General features: G+C 54.3%; 3 protein-coding genes and 1 pseudogene across 4 annotated transcripts; 3 read left to right on the plus strand and 1 right to left on the minus strand.

Annotated features, from left to right (window-relative positions):
* Window positions 1-403: 403 nt before the first annotated feature.
* On the plus strand, window positions 404-3,588 carry M421DRAFT_138434 (uncharacterized protein). Its single transcript, XM_033587445.1, has 5 exons — window positions 404-701; window positions 852-972; window positions 1,024-1,064; window positions 1,118-1,550; window positions 1,600-3,588. Exons 1-5 carry the CDS (start codon window positions 665-667, stop codon window positions 3,335-3,337), a joined length of 2,370 nt encoding a protein of 789 aa, XP_033449662.1. The 5' UTR covers window positions 404-664; the 3' UTR covers window positions 3,338-3,588.
* Window positions 3,589-4,318: 730 nt separating this feature from the next.
* On the plus strand, window positions 4,319-6,698 carry M421DRAFT_419949 (glucokinase GLK1). The gene is made up of 3 exons (XM_033592302.1): window positions 4,319-5,005; window positions 5,057-5,136; window positions 5,195-6,698. Exons 1-3 carry the CDS (start codon window positions 4,546-4,548, stop codon window positions 6,590-6,592), a joined length of 1,938 nt encoding a protein of 645 aa, XP_033449663.1. The 5' UTR covers window positions 4,319-4,545; the 3' UTR covers window positions 6,593-6,698.
* Window positions 6,699-6,878: 180 nt separating this feature from the next.
* On the minus strand, window positions 6,879-6,953 carry M421DRAFT_t59 (annotated as a pseudogene). Its single transcript has one exon. The product of its transcript is annotated as a tRNA-OTHER (tRNA).
* Window positions 6,954-9,748: 2,795 nt separating this feature from the next.
* M421DRAFT_390275 (MFS general substrate transporter) lies at window positions 9,749-11,902 on the plus strand. The gene is made up of 10 exons (XM_033589980.1): window positions 9,749-10,081; window positions 10,139-10,169; window positions 10,220-10,306; window positions 10,356-10,375; window positions 10,425-10,588; window positions 10,636-10,794; window positions 10,846-11,070; window positions 11,123-11,175; window positions 11,227-11,587; window positions 11,644-11,902. Exons 1-10 carry the CDS (start codon window positions 9,814-9,816, stop codon window positions 11,830-11,832), a joined length of 1,557 nt encoding a protein of 518 aa, XP_033449664.1. The 5' UTR covers window positions 9,749-9,813; the 3' UTR covers window positions 11,833-11,902.
* Window positions 11,903-12,639: the final 737 nt, after the last annotated feature.

Consider the following 12,639-nt stretch of genomic DNA (forward strand, 5'->3'; position numbering starts at 1 on the left):
GACGGACAGGACGGACAGGACGGACAGGCGCTGCAGCAGTGAACGGGTATTATTACTATCAAGCAAATCAAGCTGGCACACTGCCCGAGAAGGCTCGCAGCGCATCCCTCGACGTGACCGGCCTACCAGCGTGCGCCCCATCCTCCGCCCATTCCCGTTCGCATTAGGTACCTACTTGCTACTGCTACTACCTACTGCACTGCTCCTTGCCCAGCGCCTGCTGCATCTCCTCTGCTCGCTGCCAGCGTCCACTCGCTTCTTCTGCTTAGCACCTACTAGCACGCCTGCGCTGTGACACCTGCGCTGCCTCGCCTGCGCGCCCATTGGCACTTTCCCACGCCAGTCCTATCGCCGTGTCTGTGGCTGCTTCCCGCCTTCCGCCGTCGCGACCGTTGCGCCTTTGTGCTGTCACTGCCTTGCTGTCCGCTCCCTCAACGCTCTCTTTCCACTCTCTCGTACATGTCGCTCTGGTGAACGAGCCCATCGACACCGCACGCTCGTTTCTGCCGCTATCTTAATCCGTAATCGTCCCGTCGCTGCCAGGTTTGCTGCTGCGCTGTCTGCGCTCTAGCAACGCGGCACCCATCGCCAACTTTTTGGCTCTCCATCCTCCGCCGCCCGCCGCACCTCAACACCCGCACACCACCTCCCCACCGCGCCCGCTATGGCTCCGGCCGTCCCCAGACTGCGCATTCTGTCAGGTGCGTCACCGCCTTGGGCCCCAGGGGTCCTCTCTTGCGTCTCCAGCACCTGGGCAGGGTGCATGCGGCCCAGTGCTGCACACACACGCTGTCCCGGGAATGCCGAGACTGCCACCAGCACCCTCAGAATGCTCTGCTAACAGCTGCCAGTTGGCGGAAACGCCGTTTCGGCGTTCCTCTCATGGCGGTTACAAGCAACCAACGCCTGCGACGTCACACTCGTGTGGAAGTCCGGGTACGAGAGCGTCGCACAGTATGGCATCTCGTTCAAGTAAGCACCCGAGTCCCACAATGTCTCAATCCCCGCTAACGAGCCTATCAGATCTGCTCTCTACGGCAACGAACGCTTCAAGCCCTACTCTGGTGAGTTTGCAGGCCCTTCGCTGCGACTAGCACGGCACTAACGGCGTCTGCAGTTGTTCGCACCCCCGAAGATGCCGCCCATTCTTCCAAGCAGCCCTTTGACTACGTTCTCCTCTGCGTAAAAGCCCTCCCTGACGTATACGATATCGCCAACATCATCGAGTCGGTCGTCTCGCCCCAGCACACATGCATCCTTATGAACACCACACACAGCTTAGGCGTCGAATCGTACCTGGAGCAGCGCTTTCCCACAAATGTCGTCTTGTCATTGGTATCTGGAGCAGAGATTTCGCAGCTTGGAGCTAGCGAGTTCGAGCACAAGGGAGCGACTGACATCTGGGTCGGTCCTGCCAGCAAGAACCCCGCCATACCAGCGCAGATTCAGTCGGACATGGCTGAAGCTCTGGCCATGACATTGAGTTCAGGGCAGGTCGACTGCAAAGTCGCAACCAACATAAGGCAACAGCAGTTTGAGCGTATGATAGGGTATGTCATCTCTACTTCCACAACCCAACAGACCACTAACACGCCGCAGCCCTATTGCTTTTCACCCGGCCAGCGTTCTCTTCGAGACGGCAAACCACGCAGAACTCCTCGAGAAGGTTGGGGTTCGTGCTCTTATCACAGGAGTGCTCGACGAGCTCCTCGTACTTGCCAATGCCCAAGGCTGCACATTCCCTACCGATTTCAAGGAGAAGACGATGCGCTCGATGACGCAGCCCCAAGAGTCCAACAGCACAATGTGGATGGACTTCGAGGCCAAGCGTCCCATGGAGATTGAGACATATCTGGGATCTCCTCTTAAGCTTGCCCAGGAAGTCAATGTCACTGTACCCCGAATCGAGACCCTGTACGCCACGCTTCACCACCTCAACATCGTCAACCGAAACCGACCGGCAGCTGGCCCTACACCCACACCAGCTCAAAACATGCAACCACCGCCGGGCCCTCCTCCAAGGCTCTCGTCGGCCCCTCTGCCACGAGGCCCACCTGGACCCAACGGACCTGGGCCGATGATGAATGGAAATGGTCCTATGAAGGGTGGGCCCCGTTCAGGAAGCCGCGCGCCTTCAATCACTGGTGGCCCACCTATGATGCGTCGCGGCCCACCGCCAGGCATGAACGGTTACCCACCACGCATGAACGGCGCCCCCAACGGCCAGCGTCGCCCGTCGCTCGAGGCCAACGACCTTGAAGAATTTTCGCATCTGATGCTGTATGATGATATGGTCGAAGGCGGCCCCGGTGGTCCTGCCGGTGCGCCCCACGGCCAGTACGAGAATGGCGCAGCCCCACAGAATGGTCTTTCTATCCGTGAGAGGGAGTTGATGCTCAGACAGCGTGAGATCCAGCTCAGAGAACAAGAGCTTAGCATGCGTCGCGGCCCTCCCATGGGCCAGGGTCGTCGACCTCCACCACCACAATCCATCAATGGTTTCGATGACGACGACGACGAGGATGACTTCTTTGATCCTATGGCCGGAGGCCGCCCGCCGGGCCCGGTCATCGACCCTGACAACTTTGACATGATGAGTGTCACCTCGCGGCGCAACCGCAAGGTTCCCAGTGCCGGTCAGATCCGCAACAACCCAGAGGGCATGGGCTACATGGGTCCTCAAGGTCGATCAAGGAATCCTTTCTCGCGCCCGGCAGCTAAGAACAGAACGAGTGCGACGATGCTTTCGACACTCCCAAATCTGAGAGAGAACATTCTCAACGACCCTCTGATGGGCTACTCGTCCAACCGCTATGCTGATGTCGATCGCGGCACTATGGGCGCCCAATCGCGAACCAATTCACTGACTGCATCACGTTTAGACGAAATGCAAGGAGGTGGTAACTATGGTGGCTACCCTTCGATGAACCGCCGCACCAGCCAGTCGCCTGGCAACCCTCTCAGCCCTGGTCCTCGCCCAATGGGCCGTCCTTCTCCTCCCAACGGATATGCGCCCAACGGTATGCAACCCAATGGTATGCAACCCAATGGTATGCCTCCCAATGGACTGCCGCCGAATGGGATGAACGGGGCGCCTCGAAATGGTCCCAACGGACGTCCTTCACCTCCCGGGATGAGACAGCCCGTTCCCCTCGCACCGCAACAAATGGAACAACACGCAGGGGTGAGCACTCTTTACCCGCCCAAGACCCGTTCCAATGTTCGCAGTCTGACTGGATCCGCAAGCGCTAGCGCGGGTAGTAATTCCACCGAAGAAAATTCGGCACACAGCAGCCAGAGCAGCCTAGGACCCCGTCCTCCAGTCGGTGTCCGATAGACGAGATCTCATCAGTTCATATTTGCGGCGAATGGTTTGGAGTATGTTCGGACTTTGCATGGACAGCGTTCTCGATTCGGCGACACTTTGACGAAACTATCTATTGTATCTGGGAGCTGGCGGGCTTTCCAACGCATACCTCGACGGACGCGTACCCTGGTGTCACCTATCAATCGGTCTTCGATTACACCCGGCTTCTCTTCTCGAACATGCCTACACCAAATCTTCCTCTCCACGTTGGGATCGGAAGAACTTCATGAACAGCCAGGGGCTGATTCAGCCTCGTGGCGGGAACTTAATGACGATTATAGAAATTCGGCTGGGGAGGAACATTTCACGTATACAGACCAACCCGGCGACGAGGTTGTTGCTTCGAACATTTCCTTTGTCACCATCGTACATATTGTAGACGTTTTTGTGGCGGCGTCGTTCTCACTCCGCACTGGCACTCGCTAATCATGTTTCTTGCATGAGTCGCTCAGTGGTCTGGGTTTTGTTTCGACTAGGAGTTTTGATACAAGCACATGTTTTTTGGTTTTCTGGCATTTACTCCTGCCATTGTGGCACCCCTCACGTTGCTGTGTCTGGCTTTGTACTGACTCAGTGTACACCACCATTTATTTTTCCGCTGGCGAAGATGTTGCAAGCAGAGCTGGAATGGCAGAGAGCGAGCGAGCGCTTGAGGCAAAAGCGACACACCATATAGCGATGCATACCTAGTTGCGCAAGTAACAAAAGCACGACGTTCCTTCACCCTCTGTTCTTGAACTTCCACAATATGAGATCTGACTGCATCACGACGGTGTTGGCAGCTGTCATGTGATCGCTCCACAGGCAATAGAAGGTCAGTAGCAAGAAACAATGCGAATAAGCCCAGTGTGCGCCTCAAATACACTTGAACAGCACGGGTTTCGGCCCGACACAGGCCTAACGGCTACGGTGCACGATCGATGAAGCATGCCTCATGGGCGATCGGCGCCCCTCGTCTCGACTCCGTTAGCGCAGCGCAGTGTAAACAACACCTCCACTGAGGAACACGGTTCGTTCCAATTGCGAGGCCCGACGTCACCCGGCCGCTTCCTCAACGAGTTGGCACGCACGGCGTTGCTGTTGGCCGCGCATCTGTGCATGCACGCAATTGAGAGAGGGCTGCCCGAAGCTCGAGCTTACCCCTCACGTCATAGGTGTCTACCAAACAAAGCGGGGTGATGCCCGTCAACACACACACCAGGAGGTACAGCGCTCCTGCAGGCGCATTTAAAGCCACCACCGCGCCCAGTAGGCCCCGGTCGAGCTGGAGCCCACCTCTTCGTAAACCTGGCAGAGCCTCATTCGCGACCCACACTGTGATCGGTGCAATCGTCGTCCTGCTAGCGCTTTTCTTCCAAGTCTTTGCACCCCACTTCCCTCACACGGTCCTGCGCTTCTTCACCAAAGACCAGCATTGGACCGTCAGCTCCCCAGGCATTACTCTCCGCAACCCCGTACTCTTCCACGAGCCCCCGATCTGCCCGAAGTCTCAGCAGATAGTCGAGTTCGAAGGCACCTTCAACACTCATTCCAAGCGCAGCATGGCTCTCGCCGACCAGGCAAAGCAGGTCGCTGCTGAATTCGACTTCAGTGATGATGGCGTAAACAAGGCGGTGAAGGAGTTCATCAGGGAGATGGGTATGCGCACACAGAGACACAATTGTCGACTGAGAGGCTGACCGCGCGCAGACGAGGGCCTGACACAGGAGGGCACCGAGCTGAGCCAGATCCCGACCTACGTCACGGCCGTACCCAATGGCACTGAGAAGGCACGCGACCACCTTGAAGCTCCGTATACTTGATCTTGAAGGCTGACTGCGACTGTAGGGCCTCTACATGGCCGTTGACCTCGGTGGCACCAACTTCCGTGTCTGCTCCATCCAGCTGCACGGCAACACCACCTTCTCCCTCACTCAGAGCAAAGTCGCCGTCCCGCACGAGCTCATGACCGCGAAGACATCGAAGGAACTCTTCTCTTTCCTAGCAAAGCAGATTGAGAAGTTCCTCCAGGTACATCACGAGGAGCACTACACTGGCACACTCAAGCGCAGACAGACCGGCGAACAGCCTGAGGAGATCTTCAACCTGGGCTTCACATTCTCGTTCCCTGTCAACCAGGTTGGCATCAACAAGGGTCTGCTCATGCGCTGGACCAAGGGTTTTGACATCCAGGATGCAGTTGGCAAGGACGTCTGCGCCCTGCTGCAGACTGAGATTGACGAGCTTCACTTGCCGGTCAAGGTCGCTGCTCTCGTTAATGACACCGTTGGAACGCTCATGGCCCGTTCGTACGCCTCGCCAGGCAAGACCGGAACATTGCTCGGAGCTATTTTCGGAACCGGTACCAACGGCGCCTACGTCGAGAAGTTGGACAAGGTCACCAAGCTCACAAAGGCTAAGAATGTAGGAGAGTTCGACAAGTCCACTGGTGAGATGATTGTCAACACCGAGTGGGGTTCTTTCGACAATTCCCTCCGCACACTGCCCAACACACCCTACGATGTCGAGCTTGATGAGAAGTCTGTCAACCCTGGCATCCAGATGTTCGAGAAGCGCGTATCTGGTATGTTCTTGGGTGAACTGCTCCGTCTTGCTCTCGTCAAGCTGATAAAGGACCCCAAAATTCCTCTCTTCCAGGACGACAACTCTTCGTCAAATGACATCCACAGCACAACACAGATCGACGCCAACAGCCCGATCTTCAAGCAGTGGGGCATCGACACAAGTTTCCTGTCCATCTGCGCTGGCGATAACAGCGCCGGCTACCGCGTCATCAGGCAAACACTGGACAAAGACTTCGGTATCTCAGCCGCCAGCACCGAGGATGCAGAGGCTGTCAAGGTTATCGCCGGCGCCGTCGGTCGTCGCGCGGCCCGTCTCTCAGCTGTTGCCATCGGCGCCATCATCATCAACACCGGCCGCCTGGAGAAATCCAGGGGCACCGCCACAACCGAGGACAAGGCCGGCATCGACCCTCCCCGCGGCGAGGTCAAGGTCAACGAGGAAGACGTCGTCGATGTCGGTGTCGACGGCTCGCTCGTCGAGTTCTACCCCGACTTCGAGGAGCACATCCGCGAGGCGCTGCGAACGGTCCCTGAGATTGGCGACCGTGGCGAGAAGCACATTCGCATTGGTATTGCGAAGGATGGCTCCGGTGTTGGTGCGGCGCTTATTGCGCTTGTTGCTGGTCAGGTCCCTGAACCCCAGGCGGACAATAGGCCTTGAAGTCGTTGGACGCGACTTGATGGTGTATATGTGAAATGAGATCTTACGTGCAATGCCATTGTTATGTAGCTTAACGCAAAACGAATAAATCGCATCACTACATCTTCAACGTGCTGTCTCAGCCAATGCACATGCCGTGCCCACCTAAGGGGCATCTCACGCCCATCGCAAACCCGAGACAACAAAATAGACCTTTCGGCAAAACATCAAAATTCTAGGATGAAGCACACAGATCGTTCGTTTGGTGTTCCACAAACGAGCAAAAGGATCGAAAAGCAAAAAGAAACGCCCGACCAGGGACTCGAACCCTGAGCCTTGAGATTAAAAGTCTCACGCGCTAACCCTGAAACTTTATTAGTGTCTTGCCCGAGGATCTTCGTTAAACGGAGTGGTCTTACAATTGTGCCAGCCGGGCTGCTGTTGATGCTTACACAAGCGTAAAAATTAATATAATGGTAGTGATTTTGTTCTGGTGCGCATGCGAGCGATCAGAACCGTCGTGTTCTCCGGGGGGTTCTCGGTTGATTGGCGTGGCGGGGGACTTGTGTGCTGTGGGCCGCGGCTGGGGTTGTAGTGCGCAGGCTAAGGGCGACTAGGGGGCTTTGCTGACCTCACGACTCTTAGTTTACCTGCAACATGGGGGCGGAGACTTTGCTTCGTTGTGTTTGTTTGTGCAAGCAAAGGCGTTCAATCTGGATATTGATGCTTGCTCTCTCGATTTATTTTTTCGCTGCTGCCCTCATGTCTCATCTTGTTGCGTCGGTGCCGCAGGTGATGCCGCCGCCGGGGACAGGCGGCGTAAACGCCTGGAACTTGTGGTGTGAGTGTGTCTAAAGAATTACTCATGAGGCAATCTAAGATCTGTAACTTTTGTTTGGGGACGTTTTGAATTCGACATCTGCCCTTGATAGTCCTTCAGACCGCTTGCCTTTTGTTTGCTACAATACCTGGGAGCACCTGGCTTATAATGGTTGCTCTTGCCCAAGCACAAAGCTTGCTATATCGATGCTGCGTATAAGTAGATTTTGCTTGTCTTTACCGATGTTCGGGCTGCCCAGAAATCATCTCCATCCGCATTTCTGAAGTATGGCCGCGCCTGTGAACGCACCAGGACCGGTGCTCGCGGGACAGCCGCCTCCAGTCCACGCCAAACTCTCGGTTCTCGACTACATCCATACAGACCGAGGCATTTGGGTAAAGGGTTCCAACTATAGCGGCACGTACGCCTCTTGTTGCAATCTCATACTTCAGGTCATTAGCACGTCTCTCAGTCCCGCAGCTTGGAGGATTTCTGTCTGCGACCACATTAACAGTCATTTTGTGGTAAAAATGGCAGGTGCCATGAATTACACTCGAGTCCTCTCCATGGCGAGGCTATCGGTCAGTGCTGCTGCTGCTGGGCCGCAACTCGTCCGTCTGGGATATGCTCTGTATCCCAGCAACTGCGTCGAGCTGGGCAAGATGGTGCGCCTCAGCAGGGGGATGTTGGGAACAATAGAGCTGCCCAGGCCAATGATGCGAACAGACATGGTGCGAGAGAAGGAGACAAGATGCGAGATGACGATGTGAGTACCAAAAAAACCCTGACCAGGAGAGACTCAACGATTGATCTGTCCGTCTTTGATCTTGAGTTGGCAAAATTGGGAGTCGCCTCGGTCGCTGTTACCTCTGACCCTACGGCTGAAAAGCGAGTCGGTATTGATGCAGACCTGAATGGCATCAATGATAAGCTCCAGTTGATAGGCGTTGAATTGGCCGGTAGCGAAACCGAGACAAGTGCCGATAAACCTATAGTAGTATCTTAGTATTGCGTAGCAACAATGTAGACATTTAATTTCCCACTGAAGTAGTCAAGACTCAATTCACCAAGTGTTCTCGATGTGTGATGACTGCTGAGGACATTGCACCCCTTCTTCCCTGGGTGGCTCGTGGGTGGCCGGTGCTTCAACCCGACTTACCTTTCCCAATCGTGAGTTTTAACAACACTCTCTCTCTCCTCTGGTACTAGACCTCCCACCTTTAGCACCTACGCGTCGGAGAAACCGCTGTCTCGAACAAATTCATTGTCATGCGGGGAGACACTAGCAGATCTTGCTCCTATTCCATCGGAGGGTAATTGTTACGCATGTCACGCCGTGGTAACCATGGAAGGCATCTGACCAAGCTGCGCAGACGTACCCGGACCTTCTGAAAAAGCTCCACCCAGAACAATATAGAATGACCCTAAGCTAGACGACCATGCATGCGGAGAAAGTGCAAGAGCTTGGACTTCGAGGTTACAGTGCGCTGCGGGCTCTCTTCGGGACGGGTGTGAGGCGCCTTTGTGGCTGTCTAAGAGCCTCATGCTTGAGCCTGAGAGCTGTAGTACTGGAGGAATCTCTCGGATCTCAAGAAAGTGGACCTTTAACGGCCGGCCGTGCGCTTGTACGAAGTAGGCCAATGCGCGTCGGATAGTTTCCCAAGTTCAACCTTGCCCAGCCGCTATGGCTGATGGATCCACTGCAATACCGACTTTGAGGAAATAGACGCAGCGTTCAAGTAAGTGCTGACGCTGAAAGAGTCTCGTCTCAGTGGTAGACAAATGGCAAGCCGCTCCACTGTCGCGGTCTCAGCCTCATCCCCGGGTTCTGAAAATTCCAAGTAGACGTAACGAACAAGGGCCCTTTGCGGTCGAAGTCGGTCTTTCACAACTGTCAGGATTAGCGCGTCAGCGGCGCACCCGTTGCTCGGCACTGATGCCGGCTCGGCACCTCAACACGGCCCCAGAGTCTCGGCAGATCGAATAACACCAAGAGTCCATCCCCACAACAATGCTAGACCAGTAGCCATAGACGCATTTGCCGAATCTTGTCGTTTGCTGGGCGACAATCCAGCGGATTGCCTCATACGGTCTTGTCGTCACATTAACAGCAACGTAATGACTTGTTTCCCAGATGACTACAACGGCTTCACGGCGCATCGAGTGGACCAAGCATGCATGCCAGGCTGCCAATGTGGCACAGCAAATGAGATCCGTGTGCCAATGTTCGAGAGTTTGTATACGCGAGTGATCATCTCTCACCACCAGGAACGTAGGGTAGTGTATCGGATGTGGAGTAGTATGTCAGAGATCAAACTGGGGAAGTGTGGAGTAGCTTGGATTGTATAAAGATGGATGATCGTCTTGCCACTATGTAACACTCGTTCCTACCTTCTCCTCCCCTCTTCGTTCAACTGGCATCATGACCGGCGTACCAAACAACTCAGACTCTGAACCGATCGTGCATGGTAACACGGTGGGATCGGCTGCGCCGCACACGGCCCTTGAGAAAGACGCGGGAGACACCAACTATCTCGAGACTGTTCCCACGAACCTGTCCTTAGTCGACCAAGAATCTAAGAAGCTAAACGCCATCGAGGCTCTGGGTATCGAGGACTGGCAGGCGAAGGAAAAGAAAATTGTTCGGAGACTCGACATGACTTTGCTGCCACAGCTCTGGATACTGTACAGTACGGTCTTGACCGCAGCATTTATGGAATAAGGCACGAAAAGCTGACCTTCTCCAGTGTTCAACTACCTCAACCGTGTTAATATTGCGTATGCTTCCTGTAGCAGCCAGTTCTTCCAACACTAACAATATCGAATAGTCAAGCTCGCCTGGACTCTGACTTCGAGGAAACACTGCAATTGGGTAACACCGACTATAGCACAGCCGTTGCCTTGCTCACAGTCGGGTGAGCTGCCCATGATATACTTAACGATGGCAACACTGACTTTTCTCAGTTACATGCTTGCACAGCTGCGTAAGTTGATGTTGGGTTGTCGTGTACACCTCTACTAATAGATCCGAAGCATCGAACATGTTGATTACGCGGCTTCGTCCACAGCTCTACTTGCCCACCTGTGCACTTCTGTGGTCAGGTGTGTCGGCCGCTACGGCCGGTGTCAAGAGTCCTGGAGAGTTGTTCGCCGTCCAGTTTGTCTTGGGCATAATTGAAGCTCCCCTTTTCCCAGGAGTAGGTCCTCTCATCCTTGTACAGATAAGATTTACTGACTAGCCCAGGCCGTTTTCCTGATGTCGTGTTGGTACACTCGCCGAGAGCTTGCGCTTCGTACTGCCCTCCTCTACTCGGGACTTGTCCTCGCCCAAGCTTTCTCGGGCTTGATTGCAGCCGGTGTTCTATCGGGCATGGTCGGTCTCGGCGGCCTTCAGGGCTGGCAGGTAAGTCCAGTCGATTGCAGTGATTTCCGTTCACAAGCTAATCCGCCACAGTGGCTGTTTATCCTTGAAGCCGCGTTGAGTGCATTTTTCGCGCTGACAGCGTTCTGGGTCCTTCCCAACTATCCACACTCAAAGACTGGTGGCCAGATGTGGTCAATGACCGAAGACATGCGAAGAATCGCCGTGGCGAGAATTGAAGCTGATCGCGTCGAGGCACACACCGAGTCGACCGTATGGCATGGCTTACGACTTGCTCTTACTGATGTGAAGACCTACGTAGGTACAATCGCGCCCTCATGCGACCAGCCTTTACTGATCATGTAACTAGATATTCATCTTCATGAATATCTTCATGACAAGCAGTTACGGATTCAACAATTTGTACAGTCCACCATGATTTCGAATGCTATTAAATGACTAAATTCCTCACAGCTTCCCTACTATGGTGCGTGGTTTCGGCATTGGCAACAACACTATGTCGCTCCTCCTCACAGCGCCTCCATACATACTAGGTACAGCGGTGTCTTTCTTCGTGGCCTGGTCCTCGGATCGCAAGAAAGAGCGTGGTTTCCACATCATGGCCAACAACTGCTGCGCAATCATCGGTTTCATTATTTCCGTGGCTACTCTCAACACTGCAGCTCGCTACACAGCAGCGTTCCTCTACACCTCAGGCAGTTTCTCAGCAAATGCTTTGGTCTACACGTGGGCAGTGAGCTCTCTAGGACAGACACCAGAGAAGCGAGCTGCTGGTGGCGCTATCGTCAATATATGCGGCCACTTGGGCAATGTGGTGAGTCTGAGTCTGAGTCGTCTGTTCAGATCAAATCCGCTCTAACACTCTTCTAGATGTCTCCGTACTTCTTTCCCGACAGCGATCAGCCGCGCTACACCATGGCCATGATCTTGCAGATTGTGTTTGCGGGATTGACGTTCTGCATGGCGTTCACATCGAAGACATACCTCCGGAGGCAGAACAAGAAGCTGAAGGAACTTTCGGATCGGACAGGAAGTTTCTACAACCCATTCACGACGTGATCGAGCGCGAAGGTTCACGTATCATAGGCGGACAAGATCGTCAAGAATACATATGTCGTAGATACCGAGCAAATACTCGACCTTCAGTCCCCGCCTTCTGATACTTTACGCTCGCAATGAAAGTGTGATTTACCGGTAGACCCGCAACAGGCAAGGCTCGTTCCCGCCCGATTGATGCCTGCCTTCAATAGCCAGCATCAGAACAAGACACCACACAAAGTTGACTGGATTTCCAGGCGTCGGCAACTGTAAGTCAATCGAGGCTGCTCCAGTCGAGACCAATCTATTCCTGTCTCGCCTAGCAAGGATGACAGCCATGGCGAAAATAGGCTCACTGTGTCAACAGAATCCAGTCGCGCGCAATTCGACGGCTTTGATACACCAGAATATCTCCTTACCGCTTGATGCCGCGTACAATCTTATTTCGGTATTGTATGCATGGCGTAGAAAGGGAGCCAGTCTACTGCAACAGCTACTCTTGCCCATATCGCTGCCCTTGGTCTTGGCGCTTGGTTCTATCTTTTGCTGGTATTTGTCTGTTGTACTCGAGAGCCGGTCTTTTACGTTCTAAGCTATGTGTCAGGTATGCTTTCGTCTAGAGTACCGAGTAGTCCAGAGCGTGATGGTAATATCATATCGAGCGTTTGTACAACCTTTGATTCTCTTATGTTGTTCAGAAATCTCAACGTCGTCAAGGGCATGTGCTATCTCTGCGTTAATAAGGCACCAGGGTATGTTGAAGTCATGGTCATTACAATAGATGGCCTTTAGGATACGCACAAATCCAGGGTGTCAATTTTCGCGGAG

This window comes from Didymella exigua (genome assembly GCF_010094145.1).
Source record: "Didymella exigua CBS 183.55 unplaced genomic scaffold M421scaffold_11, whole genome shotgun sequence".
NCBI classification, from domain to species: domain Eukaryota; kingdom Fungi; phylum Ascomycota; class Dothideomycetes; order Pleosporales; family Didymellaceae; genus Didymella; species Didymella exigua.

Excerpts from the sequence above, each read along its gene's own strand:
- M421DRAFT_138434 (XM_033587445.1), top strand. The coding sequence starts at position 665 with ATGGCTCCGGCCGTCCCCAGACTGCGCATTCTGTCAG. Across the intron at positions 1,065-1,117 it reads ACGCTTCAAGCCCTACTCTG|TTGTTCGCACCCCCGAAGAT; the intron begins GTGAGTTTGCAG and ends CGGCGTCTGCAG. Across the intron at positions 1,551-1,599 it reads CAGTTTGAGCGTATGATAGG|CCCTATTGCTTTTCACCCGG; the intron begins GTATGTCATCTC and ends AACACGCCGCAG.
- M421DRAFT_419949 (XM_033592302.1), top strand. The coding sequence starts at position 4,546 with ATGCCCGTCAACACACACACCAGGAGGTACAGCGCTCCTGCAGGCGCA. Across the intron at positions 5,006-5,056 it reads GGAGTTCATCAGGGAGATGG|ACGAGGGCCTGACACAGGAG; the intron begins GTATGCGCACAC and ends GACCGCGCGCAG. Across the intron at positions 5,137-5,194 it reads TACCCAATGGCACTGAGAAG|GGCCTCTACATGGCCGTTGA; the intron begins GCACGCGACCAC and ends CTGCGACTGTAG.
- M421DRAFT_390275 (XM_033589980.1), top strand. The coding sequence starts at position 9,814 with ATGACCGGCGTACCAAACAACTCAGACTCTGAACCGATCGTGCATGGT. Across the intron at positions 10,082-10,138 it reads ACAGCTCTGGATACTGTACA|TGTTCAACTACCTCAACCGT; the intron begins GTACGGTCTTGA and ends GACCTTCTCCAG. Across the intron at positions 10,376-10,424 it reads TTACATGCTTGCACAGCTGC|CATCGAACATGTTGATTACG; the intron begins GTAAGTTGATGT and ends ATAGATCCGAAG.